This window comes from Schistocerca nitens, chromosome 1, assembly GCF_023898315.1.
Source record: "Schistocerca nitens isolate TAMUIC-IGC-003100 chromosome 1, iqSchNite1.1, whole genome shotgun sequence".
NCBI lineage: Eukaryota > Metazoa > Arthropoda > Insecta > Orthoptera > Acrididae > Schistocerca > Schistocerca nitens.
In genome coordinates this window covers 529,999,150-530,021,778 of record NC_064614.1, presented here as the reverse complement: position 1 = coordinate 530,021,778, position 22,629 = coordinate 529,999,150, and the positions used below count along the sequence as shown (strand labels likewise).

General features: G+C 36.6%; 1 protein-coding gene across 7 annotated transcripts in view; it reads right to left on the bottom strand.

The window, feature by feature from the left end:
- LOC126253529 (diacylglycerol kinase theta) overlaps positions 1–22,629 on the bottom strand; it is a 741,186-nt gene that overhangs the window by 172,103 nt on the left and 546,454 nt on the right. For all 7 annotated transcript variants that reach the window (XM_049954942.1, XM_049954916.1, XM_049954934.1 and 4 more), the window contains 5 exons: positions 18,994–19,126; positions 16,375–16,568; positions 16,072–16,284; positions 15,821–15,955; positions 4,693–4,867 (listed from right to left, as the gene is read on the bottom strand). In XM_049954942.1, the coding sequence (XP_049810899.1) occupies positions 4,693–4,867; positions 15,821–15,955; positions 16,072–16,284; positions 16,375–16,568; positions 18,994–19,126 (850 nt within the window). The remainder of the gene's footprint in view (positions 1–4,692; positions 4,868–15,820; positions 15,956–16,071; positions 16,285–16,374; positions 16,569–18,993; positions 19,127–22,629) is intronic.

Sequence of the window (22,629 nt, the reverse complement as noted above, 5' to 3'; positions counted from 1 at the left end):
TAATGAACACTATATGAAAGAACCATTTTACAAACATTCATTTACTAAGATCGTATTAATGCACTGAATTTAAAATTAAAAAAAATGTTTTTGATTTATAAGGTACTAAAAATATAATAGAACTACTATAAGACTTATTTACAATGAACACATTACTGCACTGAAATGGTGCATAAGTTAGATTATACTTATACAATATAATAGAGGGAAACATTCCACGTGGGAAAAATATATCTAAAAACAAAGATGATGTGACTTACTGAACGAAAGCGCTGGCAGGTCGATAGACACACAAACAAACACAAACACACACACAAAATTCAAGCTTTCGCAACAAACTGTTGCCTCATCAGGAAAGAGGGAAGGAGACGGAAAGACGAAAGGTTGTGGGTTTTAAGGGAGAGGGTAAGGAGTCATTCCAATCCCGGGAGCGGAAAGACTTACCTTAGGGGGAAAAAGGACGGGTATACACTCGCACACACACACATATCCATCCACACATATACAGAGATATGTGTGGATGGATATGTGTGTGTGTGCGCGAGTGTATACCCGTCCTTTTTTCCCCCTAAGGTAAGTCTTTCTGCTCCCGGGATTGGAATGACTCCTTACCCTCTCCCTTAAAACCCACATCCTTTCGTCTTTCCCTCTCCTTCCCTCTTTCCTGATGAGGCAACAGTTTGTTGCGAAAGCTTGAATTTTGTGTGTGTGTTTGTGTTTGTTTGTGTGTCTATCGACCTGCCAGTGCTTTCGTTCGGTAAGTCACATCATCTATTGCAATTGCCATGTTTCTGTCATCAGCAAACAAAAAAACCTTGGCATCTGGCAGTGTAACTGGTGAAAAGTCATTGATATGCACAAGAAAAAGTAAGGGCCCTAAGATGGAACCTTGGGGACCCCCACATGTAATAAGTTCCCAGTTGGATGATGTCTGATAGCTTAATACATGTCAATCATATACTCAAGCTTGTTGTGACATTTAATAGACTCATTGCTTTTATTGCGAGTGACTGTTCAGTATTGTTTTATTTGGTTTTAAGTAGTAACAACGGAGAATTTAGAAACACGTAAATTTTTGAGAATGCTCGATGAACAGTTTGATAACTGTGGCTCTAAAAGAGATTTTGAGGTTCCAATATGAACCCAGATTTAGAAGATTCTGTAGATACAGGTACCTATAATTCTGTTATTTTTCTAGTGATGCTTATTCCATTCTCATTGCTAACAGCTGAAGATGATGACAACAATCAACTATCAGAGCCCTCAGCTTCAATATCTACGCCTCAGAAAGAATAGAAAATATCACACACAAGCCTCTCAGACACTGAATGTAGATGGATTATGTTACATGTAGTGCTAAGATTTTTTTCTAAGAGGCTACTGGTGCAATTGCACTTCTTGAGATAAGATATCAAATCAGCTGCTTATAACTGTTTTTTTCATTCATGCCAGCTGAAATGAGCAGAATTACAAAAACTGAGACAAATCAATATGCAAGTGGGATGATCATACAAAAGTGAAGACAAAACTCACCAATGTTCAATAATATCTGTTATGAGGTCAGACAAAAAGTTGTGGCAGGCTACACACAATTTACAAACAAGAGTTATAAAGCACTGACTAAACAACAGCATACTATACAATTAAAATAATAATAATAATAATTACTGCATCTGATGTGGTGGAAAAAATAATGTTTTCATCTTTTAATCATCAATGTCACAAATACTTTACCTACATTTTGGAACTACAAACAAAGCTGAACAAAAAATATTCCAGTTAGCAGAATTCTTATACGAGTTACCAGACAGTTTTACTATGAAGGTGAGACAAACTTAGCAAGTAAGATTTCCCATAGGAACAATAATAACAGACTACAAGGAAGACTGATAAGATACCACCATTTGATAAGAAGACAGACCCACCACATGTTTGTCTGAAGCCAGCAGAAGAGAGAAGAAAAGTCCACCCAGAAGAAACTTGCAGGTGGCATCTTAACTGTGGCATGACTGTCTGTATGCCTATGCACACTAGTGTGTAAAACATAAGGCTGAAAGTAACTTTCGAATGGTGTGTCACTGCCAAGTAACATAGCTTGATAAAACTTGAACCATACACAGAAAGAACTGCTACAGGAGAGTATAAGGAAATATGAGACAAATAGAAATGCCACTTTTATTCAGAGACTATAATTACATTGAAATCATCGCAATTCATGATGGGGTATGTGATTAACAGAGATAGTAATGCATGTTCTGCAACATGCTGCCATACTGGTTACAAGGTTGGTAAGGATTTCTTGTGGTAGGTCATTCACTAGTGTAGTTGACAACTGCTGGGTGGTCAATGTAGATGTACTGTAATACATCTCCCCAATGTGTCCCAAATGTGCTCGATGGGATTTAACTGAGAGGAATGTACAGGCCAGTCCATTCACTGAATATCCTTTTGTTCCAAGAGCTCCTGCAATGCTCGATGTGGTAAACCACTGCCGTCTATAAAAGTGCAGCCAGGGCCAAGTGCATACCTGAAAAGAAGCACATGAGGAAGAAGTACAGCATCGCAATAACACTGATGAGTGTACCATGCTCAATGATTTGGAGCTCAGCACACCACTGCAACATTTTGCCTCCCCACACCATAACACCTGTACCACCAGAACTATCACGTTCAACAATGTTCGTTGGTACATTACATGTTCCTACATATCGCCACATGATAGCATGTCCAACAATAAAAGGAATTTTGTTCATGTGTGGGTCCACAGCTTCCAAGAATTTTGTGAAAGAAAAGACTGTCTGCAGTAGGCTGTATAGTTATTCTTTATTTAGTCCGAATGTGGATGTCGTGTGGTTGGCACATGAGATGAAGTGGTTATTTGCTCCTAATATGCTGTTTTCGATCTCAGAGTGCAATGCAGATGTCTACTGTGGACACTGTTTTCTTTCACTATACTGGAAATTCCTGGGTGGAGCAATATATGAAAGAAGGGAAAGGCAATCACTCACCTATCGCAAATCAATATGTGGAGCACACAAACATATAACAGAAAGCATCATTCACTCTAGCTTTCGAGCATTAACTCTTCTTTTTTAGTCTAAGTATACATATTCCTATGCACAACCATATAGAAGAGCATGTGATTGCGTTTCTCATTTGTCCAGTCCCTATGCTCTTGGCACCATCACCATTGCAGGCAATGAAATTGTGTACCTTGCAGTCCTTTTAAATATGGTTGCAACTGCACTCACTGTTTGACAAGGGAAGATTTCTTTTGCATTTGAGACCCAAACAAGGATTTCTATAAGAAATTCATTCGACCACAGCATAATACACTGGAATGCTTTAATAAGTATAACATTATTTGCCATGAAAGCAATATTTTTTACATAGCAATGATTGTCTTACCATAAGTTTCAAGGCAGGCATGTAGATATTAAGCTAAAATAAGAAATAACAACAGGGGATGTTGGTATTACTGGGAAGTAGTAGTTATTTTTCCTAAGTAGTGGCCTTCCTGTTCATTTTACAATGTTAAATTTAATTAGAGTCACCAAATATATTTCATAGCAGTTTAGTGGTAGTTGGTTATTGTAGTTACGAACATTCATTTTATTTTGTTAATATGGTGTTGTAAGTCATTCCACATCTACAAAGTTTCTCTTCCATAGTAGTAGTTATGATACATGGAGGGCTGTGTGAACAGGTAGAAATATTTAGTATAGAATTGGAATTGTTCCTATCACATAAACTTACACTGGTTTCTCCCAGTGTTTGCTGTTTATTTTTAAACAGGATTTACTATCCTCTTCCCTTCCTCTCTGTATAATTTCCACCAAAGTCATTTTTGAGCATCATCTCACCATTTAATCCTTCACATTTGCTGTTAAAATGCTTTTATTTTGCTTTTAAATTTTCACAATCAGTCTTCCCTACCTCACACTTCTATTAGAGCTTACTGTCTCAAAAATTATTGTGCATCTCCTCCTAGTACATTTAATCCCTTTCCCTTGGGCTCTTCTTATCATCAGTGAAATCTGTATGGTTTTCTACATCCTGTCTCTTCTTACCTCTCGCCTCTCTGACAGCTGCAACTTGCCATATTTTTAAGTCTCATCTGAAGTAGTTTATTAATGTTTTCACAAAGTAATAAAGTATAATTAATTGTTGGTGCTTGACAGAAGATGGCAAAATATTAAATATGTAATACTATGTTCTGCAATTTTTTACAGAACACCAAGAAAGTGTTTCCTTTTTAATATTAATGAAACAGAAAACTTTCCTGGGTTTCTGTAAAGCATTAGGGATATTTTTCTTTCCCATGATTATTGTCATGTCTGACAAGCACCAACAGAAAAATCAGTCAAATATATCAGTTAACATCTAGAATAAAGTACCTGAGGTGTACATATACATCTTAGCTTCTTTCCCTCACCCCTCGGAGTCATAAGTTCATGGACTGATGGCAACACTCAAGTCTTATTTTTTGTACGGGTAGTAGTATTCTCTATTATAAAATGTATATTTAATGTTACTCATTCGAAACATACACATTAAAAATTATGTACATGATGCACCTTTAGCATTTGAAGCACCCAACACATTTGTATTTATAGTTACACAAAAATAAAACCACTTTTATCATACTGGCAACGTGCATATAAAAGAAGGACACAAATATATTATAAATACCCTGGGAGTGGTCCTCCATTATCAAGATCAAACACTTGATAGGGATTAAGCAGTTTGCGGAAACTTGAGATCAGCTCAAGACCCTGGCATCCACCAGACTTTACATTCACAAACACCAATAGGGGTTGCACGCCAGCAGGTACTGTGCTGGGCTCAATATTTGGGAGCAGCATAACTGTAAAGTAATAATTCACTTTCTTACAAGCAGAAGATAATTCTTCTTGAAAGAGTAATACAATTCAGTGTTTATATAAATACTTCTGTGCTCTAAAAAATAAATGCTTTATATAAAAAAATACACACAATACCACATCAAAATTCATTGTTTACTTGCTATGAGCTCCTAATTTTATTATTCAAGCATCAATGAAGCTCTTACACTGTTATTTTGACTGGTTTAATAATAGTTAACTGTGCACTATAATACAACAGTTAATATCTTATAAAAATTTACACGAAGTGCAACAATGTAACATTATAGTACTACAGGACTCCATAAATTTTATAGGCAGTTTGCTCTGACTGGTAAATGACAATAATGACTGGAGGCCTGAGAGGTTTGTTGGCACCTGATCAACATGTAAACTGGTTGTGATGATCCCAACTCTGAGAACTGGAAGCACTGAGATCTTGGCTGAGACTGCTGTGATCATAGTTCTGTAAAGGTTTAGCTCTTCTTCGGCTTCAGAAGGACTGAGTAGTCAGGGGTCCTAATCGGCTATGATAGTTCTGGGGACATGGCTATTACAACCCAGATGAAAAACGTTAAGGCGTTGTGCACTGAGGGATCTATGGCAATGGTTGTGGACTGAGGGAACTCAGAAAATGGTGTCAGGCCATAGGGTGTGCCCAGCTACTTCTGTGCCCGCAACTTGTTACACAGTGTTTGGCTAAACAGATGGTACAATGAACCTTAGAAGCTCCACTGCTTCCACTATTTTTATTTTCGAAAAATAAATTGCAAAACTCTATGATACAGAGATACATTAGTAAAAATGGAGAGGAATTACTTAAGGTCAAATGTAATGCAATAAGGTTATTAGAATTGCAGAACAGAGCAGAGAGGAAAGTTTGGTGTAGGATTTAATGTAAACAAGAAAACTGAAAACAAAATTACATATAATGGGGGAACTCAGGTAGAATACCAAGAATACTTTAATAGTAAACAAATTCCAGTACATAGGAAACATTAAAGTTTCTCCACCAATGCGCTCATATTCTGACGATGAGATGGTGAATCCCTAATAGGAGTAATAGTAGGTGATAACAGCAAATTGCACTACAGTATGATAAAGAGGAGTTTTAATGTTAAAGTAGAACACACTAAAGAATGATTCTTCAGTGAGAAACTTCAGATACAATACCAGAGGTGACAGAGGTCATTTGTAAGTAAAATTTTCCACTAAGAACAAAATATTCATCTTTAAGACTTTTGTCCAGGAGAAAACAAATACAAAGTGGACATGACCCAAGGACAATAACTACAAATGAGACTGGCTACATTTTATCAAATAATAAAAAAACTGTACAGATCGTGACAGTCCTAAAATACTTTCAAACTGTGAATGATCATACACTCCTACCACACATAGTAAAACTAGACTCCATGCTAGAAACACACAGACTCATTAGGTAGTAAGTCATAAACATAAATTTAGAGAATAGGGTGTGCCCAGCTACTTCTGTGCCCGCAATTTGCTACACAGTGTTCAGCTAAACGGATGGTACAATGAACCTTAGAAGCTCTACTGCTTCCATTATTTTTATTTTTTAAAAATAAATATAGTAGGTGATAACAGCAAATTGCACTACAGTATGATAAAGAGGAGTTTTAATGTTAAAGTAGAACACACTAAAGAATGATTCTTCAGTGAGAAACTTCAGATACAATACCAGAAGTGACAGAGGTCATTTGTAAGTAAAATTTTTCACTAAGAACAAAATATTCATCTTTAAGACTTTTGTCCACGAGAAAACAAATACAAAGTGGACATGACCCAAGATGTGTATGAGATTAAATTATGCAAGATGTTTAGCTTCTTGGATAATCAAGATTACACAGGCAGACATGAAAGGGATATTAACTCAATAAATATGCTTATGGGGCCAGCAGAAGATACTGAAAGCATGATGGGAGCAAAACAAGAAAATCTCAACTGTTATAGACAGGTATTAAAGAAAAGCAAGAATTTTCAGCAAATGGTAACAGAATAGAAACATGATAGAATACAATCTTTTTCTTTCTCCTTTATATATTTATTGATTTTTTGAAAAAAAAAAAAGATTTTGAGAGAATGGTAGAAAATACTATAAAAACAGAGTATTGCATTGAGTAGACACTACATTTAATGATCAGATTATATGGTAGATGGAGAATTAACTAATAACAAACAGACAAATGAAAACACACTCCAAGAGTACTACAATTGTGCAGTTCAAGAAGTCAGCTGGACTTCGATAGTGAATAAGGAAAACAACAACACTCTTGAAGAAATACAAGGTAACGTATGTGTAAAGCCATCTGACATATGATGAAAGAAAGGGCAATTCATATGTGAGTTACAGCTGGAGACAAAATAATACAAAAGGACAAAAAGAAAAATGTTTACAGAATGTCCTAGGATGAAGGCAATTCCTGAAAAATGGAATAATGCTGTAATTGTCCTACTTTACAAAAAAGAAGGCACATTATATATTTTAAATAAAAACAATTTGCCTGTCAGTTCCCTTTTTATTTTGTAAAGACGGCCCCTGAAATTATCACTAACCACATAAAGAATAATTGGATTTTAATCAGGCAAAGTAACAAGTTGGCTTTAAAATAAGATATGACACAATGGACCATTACAAGTTATTAATGAAACTATACAACAGAGCAATCAGAATGAATTACCACTATGTTTGGGAGCTGTAAGTTCTAAGAAAGCTTTTGGCTCAGTTTCAGCAAAAATGTTATAAGCAACTCATGAAAAGTAAGTCAATGATTCAGCCATTGTTAGTATACTAAAGAACACATTAACACATGACTTTCAATCAGATGTCATGAGGATGATGAGAAATTAACAATTAAAAGAGGAGCCAGGGAAGGAAATTCCATCACACCAAAACTATTCTCAGTACCCCAGGAAAGTTTGCAGATTGTTAATCTGGACCTTTTAATTAAGTATGGTGAACTTGTTCTGTCTACAGTGAACTTGTTCTCAACAGGTTCAATGGATATATCACTCCACAGGATTCTGTGGCCTGTAGTTAATGAGACTGATGAGTTACAGGCCAGTTTATGATGTTATGCTGTTACTTAAAGCTGACTCCACTCTGTGGTACCTCTTATTAGTCATGTCAACAGATTACTGGCCAGTTCTAACATTTGTCTCTTGAGTGTGGCAGTCTAATAGTGTGATTTGTGTGCTGTTTTCTTTGCATTTAACAATGGCAACCTTTAGCAATGGCAAAAAGGATTTGTTTGTCAGATTTACAAAACAAAAAGCTGTTTTTACAAAGTGGTGAGAACTTTAGTGACAATTCAGAGTTGGCAAGAGATGAATAGTGAGGAAAATGGAAATGACTTGAATTCAGATCCATCTGACAACAAATCAACATAACAACAGATGCCACAGTATGCTTTCATGTGTGTAAGTTTAGCTCATAACCATTCTTGGCAGTGCCGATATTAACTATTCTTCTCTTCTGAACAGCAGTCTATCAAACACAGCAAGCAGTGTGAAGCACCTAAGTGGTGCACAAAATAGGAAAAAGCTACTGAATGAAAAGGGAAGTTGTTAGTCAAACTGAAAAAGTAATTAAGTAGTTTTGTTATTGATTTTAGTGATCTGAATCTTGATTTTGTATGGGAATGTAAAAATGTTTGAAAACCAACAAGTCAAAAGCTGAATGTAGGGGTGGTGGAGAGTGAAGAAGTGAGTGGGTGGGGCAGGGGGCACTGAAAAATATCGCACCTACAACACTACCATCAAGAAATCTCATCCTGATCAAGGATGCACATAAACTTACAACTGAGTCCTTCCACTGATAACTGGTTCATCTTCAGATGTAACCAAAAAAGTCAGAGAAAACCTCACCATGTTAATAAATGTGTTTCCCAAATGCTGTAATCACTGGTGACAACATAAACCATTTGACAGTGGATTGGAATAATTACAGTTTTCTAAGGTGTGAGTATGACAGTACATCCTATATAGTCATACTAAATGTTTTCTTTGAAAACTATTTAGAACAGATAGTAAGGAAGCTCACTCATGATGGAAACATAATAGATCTAATTGTTACAAATAAAATTGACATCTTTGAACATGTCCACATTTAAATTGATCTCAGTGAACATGGCGCAGTTGTAGCAACAATGATTACCAAAGCACAAAGGATCACTAAAGCATGTAGAAAGATTTATAGATCTCGATACACCAGAGACATATTTCAAGGATGAACTCATAACATTTAGCTCTGTGCCAGAGAATATAGACAAAAGGTGACTCATCTTTAGAAGACTAACTGAGCAAGCACTTGATGGATATGCACTTAACATAACACTGAAACACTTCACAGTGAGAGGGGGGAGGGGAGGAGGGAGGTGGGGGAGAGAGAGAAAGAGACGGGGGGTGGGGGGTGGGGGGGGGGGTGGGGGGAGCCCCCATGCTATACAGTCATTATAAAGCAAATTCCAAAGAAAAAGCAACAAATGCATAACAGCCCACATGGTACACAGTCATTATAAAGAAAATTCGAAAGGAAAAGCAACAAATCCATAATAGAAATAAAATGAGAAACATAGGGCTCTGAGTAGTAAGATGCTGCATGAACAGCATTTATCTGTGAAAAATGCAATGTGTGAAGCCTTCAATGACTACTGTAGCAGAATAATACAGAAATAGGTCTCACAAAACCCAGAGAAATACTAATCTAGCCTAATCTAAGTGGAACCAAAGTTAGCATTCACTTATGAACGACAGAGTAACCAAAATTAAGAGCAACAAAGCAAAAGTGGTAATGTTGAACACTTCTTCCAAATGCAGGGAGTGGACAAAAATATGGAAACACCACAAGCCCAACACATTACTATGCCTAAGATGGTGCAGGAAAATTGTTGTCATACAAATCATTCCTGGCAAGTTCAGATAATGATTAAGGAGCTGGATAGCAGTCACACACTCTCCTCTTCAAAGTAAACCACAAACGCTCAATAATACTGAAATCTGGTGACTGTAGTGGTCAGGGAAGATGTAGCAATTTACCCTCATGTTCACAAAACTAGTCCTGGATGGTGTGAACTGTGTGAACAGGGGCCGTGTCATCTTGGGACACAGGATCACCATTGCAAAACACACACTGTGCTGTGGGCTGCATCTGATCATCCAAAATGGTCATAAAATACTTGGCAGTAATGCAACCTTGCAGAGTAACCATGGAGCCCATGGAATACCATGGTACAGCTGCCCAAATCACCATTGAATACCTACCTAGTTTCACTCTTGGGACCGAACCCCCACCATGTTTCACTCTTGATACATAAGCTCAGCCAGAAATTGGATATGTGTGAAATAAGAATCATCCGACTAAATCACTTTCTTCTATTGATCCACAGCCCACTTTTTAAGGCTTTGGCACCACATTTTCTTGTTACAAGCATTTGCATCATTGTTTGGTGCTGGAATTCCAGCTCACCATGTAATTCTTTGCATATGGAGCTTCCTTCAAGTTGTTTTGGTGCTGACAGGGTTCATGAGTGTGACATTCAGTTCTCCAGTGACTTTTGCAGCTGTCATTGTCTTTTTTTCTTCACAATCACCTTCACTGACTGTCCACCATGTTCACTCAATACACACTTTTGTCCATGTGACTTAGATGATGTTTCTCCACTTTCCCTGCAAGTGGTATAAACTTCAATACAGTGCCTCTTGAAACACCTTGGTTACAAAAGCATCCACTACATGAGCACCAACAATTTATGAATGTTCCAGTTCATGTACCTACTGTATGCCCTCACTACACAGAACACTACTGTTCTGACCACAACCGACATTTGCAATATATTGGGGACATTGTGCATGTGCTTTTCATGGTCAAATGCAAAAGTACAGCCTGCAAGCTTGCCTAGCACCTGCATTTATGTTCAATGTTCAAGCATGTGTTTCTCATGGTGTTTCCATATTTTTTTGTCCATTGGCTATATTTCTTTACAAAAGAAGATTCAGAAGTATCACTCCAGTTTAATTCTCACACAAATGCAAAGATGAATAATTTAGACTTTACTGTAAGTGATACTGAAAAACAGCGGAAACTGGACGAAGCCCAAGGGCTGATGGAATCCCTATCACATTCCTTACAGAATTTTTGGTTTTTATCCATAGTATACCTAGTATACCAACAAATATTTGCTCCCAGTTTGTGTTTTTTATTGATGAATGCTGGGTACAGTATGTACATGTATGGCTTACTACCTGGAAAAAGGAAAGTAGTGGGAGAAGGTGTATAGCACCAGTAACAACCCTAAGGATGGGGGAGGAAGGGGGTGGGGGTTGTGAGAATGGGGCATCACAAATAAAAATAATCAATAACAATTGATATTAGAGTAAATCCCTAGTTTTGGGGCTGCAAAAATTATTGGTGACAATTTAGTTGACATCTAAGTCAACATTCAGTTGAATAACATGGAGAGAACGCTGGTACAACTTTCACTACAAATGGTGTACCTAGTTCTGTGTAATAGATTTGAGGTCATCGTGTCACAGTTGGCCAAATTGATGTTTGCTTGCTCAAGAATGGATTCACACAAGAATTTATTTGTTCTTGGTCCTGGCAGGAAAACTGAAAAAATTGTTTGGAATAAAGTACTGTGTTAATAGTATAATGAGAATTTTTTATAATTTATATAGTGCACTTACATATTTAAAAACATCTAAATGTAATTTATTTCATCTTGCACAACAGACAGATTTGTTCCAATTTCTGTCGAATAGAAGACTGTGACTTTTGAACAATGAACTTAACTGGGCCATCAGTAATGTAAAGAATGATCATGTGTAATTCTTTTTCTTTCTTCATAGACACCTTAAATTAAAAACAGATTACACATAACATAAATTTCTCATGTCTCTAGCTGGGCAATTCTTCAAATTGGTGTGACATTTCAATAACTGTCACTCCCATAATCATCTGGAAAAGTGTTGAAATGGCTTCTGGGATATCCTTATACAAGCAATGTCAGGGGTCAGTCCACCCCCTCCTAGTTGTAGTTGGGTGAGAGAGCTGCAGCTGAGTTTTGCCATAGTCTGTCAGGCTCCACTATTTGTGCTATCTGGATGTCTCTTGACTGGGGGCGTTTCCAGAGTACTGTGGACAATAACATACACCTGACACAACCCAGTTGAGGGCCTCCTTCTCCGTTTAAGAGGCAATCATTGGTCCTAATTTCAATGACTTACTGTAGTATGATGTCCCAAAATCACTGATGCTGCAGAGCATTCTGGTCCATTTAACATAAAATATATAACCTTCGTCCAAGTTTGGTTGCCTGCTCCTCTGTCTTTATGAGTCTATCATTGGTCATAATTTCTATCACGTACTTTATAATGATGTTCCAAAATCCACTGGCCTTGCACAGCATTCTGGTCCATTTAAAATAGAATACATGACCTTTGTCCAAGCTGAGTTTAAAGAATGTGAGTTTATTTTTCTGTACAAGGCGAACGTATATGGTATCCTCCAAGAAGCACTGCTGAATGCGTCATCGTACACACCTGATCTACAGCCAGCATTCACACTGAATATAGTAGATACCAGGCATGCATATTACCAGTGTATCCTTGGCTCAGCCAACTAGATCTCTGTCTTCTATGGAGGTCAGCAATTTGTTTTAACAATATGTTTCTTCAGGTTCCTTGTGAGCTTTGCTGCTGGTAGTCTCAATATGGAGAAACTACATAGAGTCTGCCTTGCCATCTTAATTTATCACTGTAGCCATTACTCCAGAGGCCTTTCCTCAGGTGTGCTCAAAAGGCAGACTTTCCTGGTCATTTACTGACAGAGCTCAGTGGGCAACAATTCTTAAAACCATGCTATGTTGGATTGAGTGGCAGCATCTGGAGGCAAGTAATGATCCATTTGTGCTGGTTCCCTGCATACGGATGGACATAACTTTTTATCTTACTTCTTCCGCATCCAGATATCAATGAATGGGAGTCAGCCATCTTTCTTTACCACTTCCATGGTCAATTTTATGTTTTAACCACCCCTCATCCTTAGCTGTATAAACACAACAAGGTGCTGTTTCACACTTCATTTCACTAGATGATGTTGGGATCGATACTGAAACAACACAAATTTTTGACAAACTCACTGGAAATACAAAAATTTTATATTAGTTCAACATGGCCAGAAAGAAAACAGGTTGACACTGATTATACATAACAGTCAAATTGCAATAAGATAAAAATGCAAAAGTACAGACACATTACATTAAAATCAATCTACACATAATTTACATAAGATTCACACAACTTGAGAACTAATTATATATAAATGATACAAATCTACATTTCCTTAGATTAATACTGTATTTATTTGTTTTATTTTCTTACATGCATGTAAATAATTCAATGTCTGGTAGGATTCTGTCTGTGAAAAGCTTCAGCTGGTTTTCTCATCAGTTCTTTTATATTTTATTTGCTAAGTGGAAACCTGTTAAAAAATTTCTCCTTCATTCATAGGATTCTTATTAATTATGTTAAGTCTTTTACTGCAAATGCGATAATTATGTCTAGATTTGTTGTTACATTTAAGATAGGTGGATCTGTCTAGTTTAACATAAAAAATGGAATCCTTACACTTATGTACAACAGAACAACAGATCCACTGCTAAATTAAGAATTCTTTAATTTTAATTTCACACAAATCCTGTGGTTTCAGTTTCCCTAGGCATCTGATGGCTTACTTCCATTATTTTAAAATTATCTTGATACACTTCTCCGCTGCACCGTTTTTAAAGCATTGTGCACCAAAAGAGTAAACTGTGTTTGTGACTACGATAATGATTTACAGAAAAAAATAATCAACAGTCACCCATTTGATTGAGAAATAGCTACTTTAGAAATAACGAGACTCTGCACTTGATATCGTACATGAGGGGATCAAATATCAATGGAATTTTTGTTCCTGAACATCAACAGTAGGTAGGACTGGCCCCACATTTCTGCTATGCTGCAGGACCGTTACAAGTGAGGAGAGTGTGCTGTTAGATATTTCCCGCTGTTTCGTCAGCAACGCTAATGATGTTTGAGCAAGAGGTGTTACCCTCCAGTGCACAATGCATAACTATCAAAATTCTTGCTCATGAAGGAGTTACAGTGGTGGAAATTTGCCAAGGATTGACTGCACAGTTTGGCGATAAAACATTATCAAGGACATGTGTGTTTGCTTGGCATAAAAAGGTCAAAGAAGGACAAAAACGTGTGGAAAATCAGCAACACGATCACCGTCCTCGGACCAGCATTACAGACAAAAACGTTTGTGCAGTTAAAGACATTATTGACAATGATCAATGGGTGAGAGTATCAGAAATTGCACAAAAAGTCGGAATCAGTTATGTGATCTGTCAAGCAATCATCACGAATGTCCTACAGTTCCGTAAAATGTGTTCCAGATGGGTGCCTAAACTTTAGACCAAAAATCTGAAGCTGAGACGTTTGGGGGTCTGTCAGAGGCTTACAGCAAGGTATGTGAAGAAGGTGATGCATTTTTGAGTTGGATTGTCACCTGCGACGAAACATGGGTTCACCACTACACTCCAGAATCCAATAAAGCCATTAAGGAGTGGTGAAGGACAGGGGAGGCAGCACCTGTGAAAGCCAAGACTTGACTGACAGCTGGCAAAGTTCTTTCAATTGTTTTTTTTTCCCCCCGATCAGCAAGGCATTTTGCTGATTGATTTTTTGCATGAGTGATGCACAATCAATGCTGCTTACTACTGCAATCTGTTGAACAGGACATGAGTTACATATCGCTGCAAAAGACAAGACCAATCGATTCCCGACAGGTCATCCTCCTCAATGACAATGCGCAACCCTATACTGCAGCTCTGTCTCCAAGCTACAGGAAATGCACTGGACTACACTTGAGCATCCTCCTTACAGCCCGGACTTATCACTCTGTGATTTCCATTTATTCAGACCGCTTAAAGAAGCTCTAAGAGAGCGACGATTTGAAGATGACGAGAGTATGGAAGACTTCATATGCAACTGGCTGGTGACCAACCCAGTTCTTTTTATGATGAGGGCATCAAAAAGCTGCCCATATGCTGGGACAAATGCATTTCTGAAGCAGGAGACTATGTGGAAAAATAAATTATAACTGCTTTGAGTTTTTCAATAAATAAATTTAAATAAAAATAAAATGCCGTTTATATTTGAACCACCCTCGTATAAACATTGGTAAATTTTAAGAAAACATAATATCCACATGCAAAAGACTGTTGAATATAAGAACTAATTCTGTCACCATGATAAGTTACCAGCGAACATCAATGGCCTGTACAAGAACTTGAGGATCACACATAAGCACTGTAGGATTCTCATCTTATCAGTTGAAAACTGTCACAAGTTGGAAACGGTAATTTTTAACCTTATACTGGAGGGCGGAATAAAATCTTACACTACATTTAAAGAGGGTGGATGGTTTACATAAATATGTTGATAGAAAAACTAAAGCTCACATTATGTAATGCAATTTATACTCAGAAGTTCTATTTCGAATGCAGTATTTCCATATAATGCCACTACTATCAAGCTGCATTTTCATAATATTTTTTTTTCTCTTATCCTCAATAACAGCCTTATAAAATTATTAACTCTAAGTTGCAACCACATTATAGCTTTTCTGAGAACTGAACTTTTAAAATTCTCTGTTATCAAATAGCTTGCTGACCTAATCCCAAAAACTTCCCTTTTTGACCACTGGAGCTCTGTGAATTTCTCATCCAACATTTCATTATCATTATAACTTCAGAAAATGCAACAGAAATGAGTATTATGTGTCCACTGAGTAGTAATAAAAGAGATACTAACATAAGGTCAAGGAATAATATTAGCTATACAACTGAGATGTTAGGATCACTTACCAAGAAGGTGTTTGTCTTCAAACTTTGATTCCCGAAGGATATATAAAGCACGGACTGCTTTGTCTGCATCTTCATAAGTAATAACCATTGAGCCATATTCATAATAAATTGGCCCAATTGAAGAAAATTTATTTTCTGAAATAGGTAAATGAATAAGAGGTTCATGAAGAAACATAGATAATTCTTTATTAGGAAATGATGAAGAAATAAATAAGTAAAAATTGATGATGAAATATCATTTATGAGCCAACCTTTCCCAAGAAATTCAGTTAGCATATTCTCATAATTTCTCTGTGAAATATTTGGTGGTAAATTTCCAACAAACAGAGCAAGATTTGGACCATGTGGATCTTGCTTCAGTTGTAAATAGAACCTCATGAGTTCCATTTGCCGGATAGAATCTTTACCCAACTGCTTCACTATTTCCCAGGGCTTATCATCTCTTGAAAGAACATGTTCCGTAACTGAAAAAGACAAGCATTAACAGGATTTGCCATAAGTAATTACTTCTTAGTTATGTAAGCATTGCCACAAGAGAGAGAGAGATTTCCTACCTCCCCTGTCCAGCAGAATCTGGCTAAGACGATAATCTTCTGCTTTAGAATTATCAAGTCCAAAGCGACCAAGCGATTCACGGATGAGATCATCAATTGTAGTTTCTGCATTTACAGGAATAGTGCAATAGGCCTCTGAAACCTGCAGTTTCCCTGGATAAACTTTCACTTCACCACTGTCATTATCTCGGTCTCTGTAAATCAAATAAGATAAAGCACATAGAATTCAATTTCAGCTGTATGTTTTCTCATTTAAATGCATTATGAGGAGGAATTAACAAAATTTCCAAAACTCATCCAGAAAGCGGTCAAAGGTGCCCACTGCAAGAATACAAGAATGCATGGAATTTCTACTCTACATTTTCAACGGCAAAATCAGTTTCCTGTAAATTGGTGAAAGAAAAATTCCTTGCGATTACAAGGAGAACTACTCAAGATTTCCTTCTGTTGACTTTGAATACACAAATATTATATTACTATGTATAGGACTTACTTTTTTTGTCTATATAAAGGAAGACTACCAATCAAGAGCATAGAGCAGATAAAAATAAGGTAGACAAACAGATAAGGCACTGCACTGAATACTACAGATCAGCTATCATAGTGTACACACATTCACGGTTTTATTAATTTTGTCCTATGTTTTTTCTTCTACTTTGTTTTAACGAAACATCTACATTCAAATTTATGTTACCTAAATGAAACACAAAAGTGTATGTATCCGTGAAAAGTGGAAATATACTTTCACTGTGACTGAAGCAATAATGGTACCATGGAACATAAGATTTAAGAGTGCCCTACAGCAGAAGTCTAGGAGACAAATACGTCTCGGAACAACAAAAAAAGTGAATTTCAAAGAACATAGTATTTTGCTGAGGTGTTTTTATAAATGTCGACAAAAGCATTATTGCTGAAGTTCGTAAATATGACAGTAAGAGAAAGAAGAGCAAAAGTGTGTGAAAAGGGTGAGAGGTGAGTAAACTATATAGTCCTGGCATTCTGGTGCCACCCTTAAGAAAATATACACAAAAAGATAAAATTAGAATTACTTGGGCTGGGATTAATAAAATCTAAATATTCTTCTTAAAAAATTAAAATTATGTGAAGGTTTTTGCAGTCAGTGTTCTTACTGACTGAGTTATTTGCTTTCACAGCTTCAGTTCTGCCAGTATCGCTCTCCCACTTTCTAAACTCATAAGCTTTCCTGTGCACCATTCTGGACTAGCATTCCTGAAAGAATGGAATACTGCTGGTCTAGAAAAGTATACAGAAGAGCTCCTTTGAAGTTGGGAATGCAGGAGAGAGGTACTATCAGAACTGAAGTCATGCCTGCATAGGTTCCAGATTAGAGTTCCAGTCCAGAACACAGTTTTAATCTGTCATGAAGTTTCCAAACACCACACACATTCCACTGACAAGTGGAAGATTCATTGTGGAATATCCAAAGAGCTTACAGATCTTCTCAAAACTCAGCTAAAACCAGAGATTGACATGAAATATAGCTGGAGCATGTACAGAACAAGGTTAAAATATGACATACAAAGATAGGAAAACTAATCTGAGAAATTCTGTCAATATCATTACAGTAGACCCAGAAATATTTATAAAAAGAATGATAAGATATGTATCCACATAGTCCTCATCTGTAAAATCAGTAAAGACAATAATTTTCCTAAGCAAAATACAAGAAAGAATTCAAAAAATTGGCAATCAGTGCCACTGGACATGGGCTGAATAAAACTATCACAGCTGACAGTAAATAACTGTTGCTTAACTGAAATTTATCATGTTTCAGAATATATGTGAAGTTACATATTCATCTTCAAAGTTTTATCAATGAGTAGTGACCAGCCTTCCACTTCTGCAAGCAATAAAAAATAATGAAATAAATTAAAAAAGTTCTATTTACTATAAGGGGCAGTAAAATGAAAACAAGACATATGGAAAAAAGGAAGTTATCTGTTTATTATTTCAAAAGTAATCACCATAACTGATAATATGATTCCCTCTGTGAGACAAGACAGTCAACGCCTTCATAAAAATGTTTGTGGTGGTCCATGGAAACATAGTTGCACACAGGCATGCACCTCTGTGCCTGAAGCAAATAAATGGTCATGATTGTTCTTCTTCAGGATTCCAAAAATAAGGAAATTGCATGGGCTGTTTGGAAGATGTGTAACGGCTTCCCAGTGAAACTTCTCCAGTGTACTCTAAAATAACCTTAGCAAAATTTGGACGGGCACTATCCTGCAACAGACTGATGCCATCCAACAACATTCCTGGGCACTTGGACTTGAATGCACGCTTCAGTTTTTGCAAAGTGCCACTGTGGATGCCTGGGTACAGCTGTGGTTCTGTAGGCAACCACAAACATTTTTCCATGAAGGCATTTGGCCATCTTGTCTCACAGTGGGATAAATTTATTAACAGTTATAGTAATTACTTTTGAAATAATAAACAGTTTACTTACTTCTTTCCATCTGTCCCTCTTATATTTGTCTGCCACTTATATGTAGTCATTGATGTTGTACGTGGTTCTGGAGGAAAAAGAGCCATAAAAAAGAATACAGGTATTTAGCAATTTATGTTAGCATTATGTAAACCTGAGAAATAAAGCACCTGAAACGTAAAAAAACAGCAGGGCGCTTTCCTTCTTTGCGGTGCAGATTTGTCACAGGATGAGAGTCTGACAGAGGAGTTTCAGCAAGTCTTGATTCTTCTGTAGCGTATATATCCGTCAGATAAAAATTTGCTGAAAAATAAAAAATGTATAAGTTTTGTTAATAATGTTAACACAAAACAGATGGATTGACTACAAAGGTATTACAGCTATGACTACACACAAATGACAAAAAATATCAATAAATGTATTCCACATGTAGACTGTAGAGCTCAACCACTGTGAAGCTCAACCACTTCACATTGAAACAGATAGAAATAACTGACTCAAATAAAATAGACAAATATATAATAACTGAAGATCTCTCAACCTTATGAATTTTGCAGTGCATCAATGCATGTTGGATTCCAAATTGTTCAAAATTACTCTGGTGTGCAAAACTTAAGGACAAAAGTAACTTTTGCATGATTTGTCACCGCCAAGTAACATAGTTCGATGAAACTTGGAGAATACATAGAAAGAACTGCTACAATACAGTACAGAAGGTAACTGAAGGAAATATGCAGTGAGATGAACAGAATGACCTTTTTATTCAAAGACAATAATTATACTGAGGTCATCACATTTCATGATGATCCCCTGGACACTACAAAAGGTGGAACGCTGTTCTTAATAATGTATCTGATCACCACAGACAGAATATTATGCTCTAAAACATGCTCCCATATTGTTCAGACAGTCGGTAAGGATTTCTTGTGGTAGAGAATTCCATTCATCCACCAGGGCTATTGACAACTATTGGATGGTATTTAGTGCTTGTGGATGTGCTGCAGTACATCTCCACAACACATCTTCCATGTGCTACATGGGATTTAAGCTGAGGGAACAGGAAGGTCAGTCCATTAGCCAAATATTGTCTCATTCCAAGAGCTCCCCCACCTGCACTATACAATGCAGTTGCACAGTGTCATACGTAGAAACTAAGTCAGGGCCAAATGTATCCTGAAAAGATGTACATGGGGAAGGAGTATAGTTTTACAATAATGCTGATTGGCAAGTGTACCATGTTTAGTGATTTAGAGGTCAGTAAACCCATGCAACATTATGCTTCCCCACACCTTCAACATGGACCACCAAAACGATTAAGTTTGACAATGTTACAGGGAGCATCAAGTGTTCCCACATCTGGCCACATAAGGATAAATAATGTCCCCAGGAACACTATGAATCATGACGACTTCAGTGCGGCTATTGTCTTTAAATAAAAGTGTAATTTCTGTTCGTCTCATTGTGCATTCCTTTCAGTTACCTTGCGTACTATACTGGAGTTGTTCTATGTATGGTCCGTGTGTTATGGAGTCATTACCTGCCAGTGAAACACCATCCAAAAGTTACTTTCAACCTTATGTCTTACACACCGGTGTATAATCACCTACACCTACAGCATTCATATTTATACAGTACAGTCTGTAGTTTTGCATTTGTTTATAAGTGTACCTTTTGTAGCCTACTGAGATGACATGGAAAAATGGAAAGATGAAATAATGATGACAGTGTAACTCCTCGTTTCTACCCTAAAGATTTTATTTTTATTTTCATAACTCACATAGCTGATTCAGCCTCTTGTGCAACAAAATTACATTTTTTACTCCTGAGACACTATGATTAATATTCGACTATGATATCTGACTTGAGCTCTCCCACACATAAACAAAACTTTCATGCAAGACAGGTAGAGCCCCAGCACAGCTCCCTTTAACAACAATACATGTCACCCATTACTGTATTGTGTTAACCTCTCATACATACATTAAAAAATTACAATTTTACAGGCTCATTCTTTTGGATTGTGTTTACATGAACAAAACTATTTACATAGGTATTTCTGTAACTTTATTTTTATGTCTCTAAGTCCAACTGAAAGTAGACACAACACAAAGTAACTCATCATTTCCAACAGTTTGAAACACTATGATAAAAACAAACATTTTTTTAATCCTGTAGAACAGTAACACACAATGTAATGTAATAACTAAACTTCCATTAAATTGCCAAGCATAAAGATACTTTCATATATTAATTTCTATTATCAACATTTTCAGTTCTTACTACTTCTCACTACTTTTTACTGTCACTGTACTCAACAACAGTGAATACAATGTCATATGCACGGCAATATCTCTCAACATACCTAAAGATCATGTCCTCTCACCGCAGACAACACTATAAGCCAGGCATGGGCAACCCTTAATGACCCACAGGCCTAATTCACACACCTACCTAAGTTCATGTGCCACCTCGTCATGTGATATGACAGTAGTGCTCCTAGCATATAAAGTCACACATATAGCATTCATATCGTTAATATTTATGGAATAACGCACCAATATGAAATGCACCACTTTCCCCACATACCATGCCAACAAATTAAGTCTCAGAACAAGCATTTCTGAGATACTTTTACTTTGTGTTAACTGCATTTTCAGGTATTTACATTTATTTATACACTGGTTATTTACTTACAATGTTTTACAATAGTTGTCTCAAAACCATCCATTGCAAAATTCTGCAATGCTGTTCGTAATGAAAGAATGTCCATGATAAGTAAATAACGTAAACATCTGAAGACAGGATGCCAGGCATTTTGAAATGTCGTCATGGAAAAATAAATGCCTATAAAAGCAACTGGTTTTATTTAATTCATTATAAATTATCTTCAGTTTCAACAGCTGCAGTCACCCATGTTCATAACAGAGAATAATATTTACCAACGTTAATATGAAAAAGCTAAGAAACACAAAGTATGTCAGTGAGATAGTTCAGCAATCTCAGTCAAACAAGCAATTAAGAGTAAGTTTGCAATTTTTGGTCACATTAAGGTCATTCAAATGTTTGAAATTTAGTGTGTTAATGTCCACAAATAATATCAGCAAGCATTTTTAAATATTTTTCCAAAAATACTTTCAATGACTAATTGCACCGGCAAAGGTTATTTCTGTAACACTAACTAAATTAAACCCTCATTTCTTTATCAATTTAAAAAGCTAATAAGTTTCAATCACTTGAACTTAGCATATATCAGCTGTATTATACAGAAGCCAAACTTGAAAAATGTGAACATCAGAATGACAAACTGTCAAACTGATAATACTCGCCTTCACATGCTCAACACACTTTGGAAATACTAACTATGGGTATTTTGACTGGCATCAATACTGTCCCTCAATATTTCTGATAGTGACAATATGATAGTATTCCCCCTAGATGGTCATTATATTGATGATAATACTGAATGTATGAGGGCTCCTTAACTTCCATGTGACATTTCTGCCACTGCAGATGATAGGCACAAATCACATGTTGTTAGCAATGCGCAAAATGGCCAAAACTGCTCATATCTGTGATAGAGGCCAGAAAACGCATCCCAGAGAGACTAAAATCTTAGCAATTGCTCTCTCTCCCACAAATTTCTTTCAGAAGTCTGACTGAAAGCAAATGCAGGCCAAAACCAACCTGTGAGCCGCCAGTTGCCCATCCATGCTCTGAGCCAACCAAGTGTTACCTAATGTGATAGTAGACAGTGACTGGGAAGGGACAAAATTACACCAATGAGATTCTTTATTTCTTCAAATTGA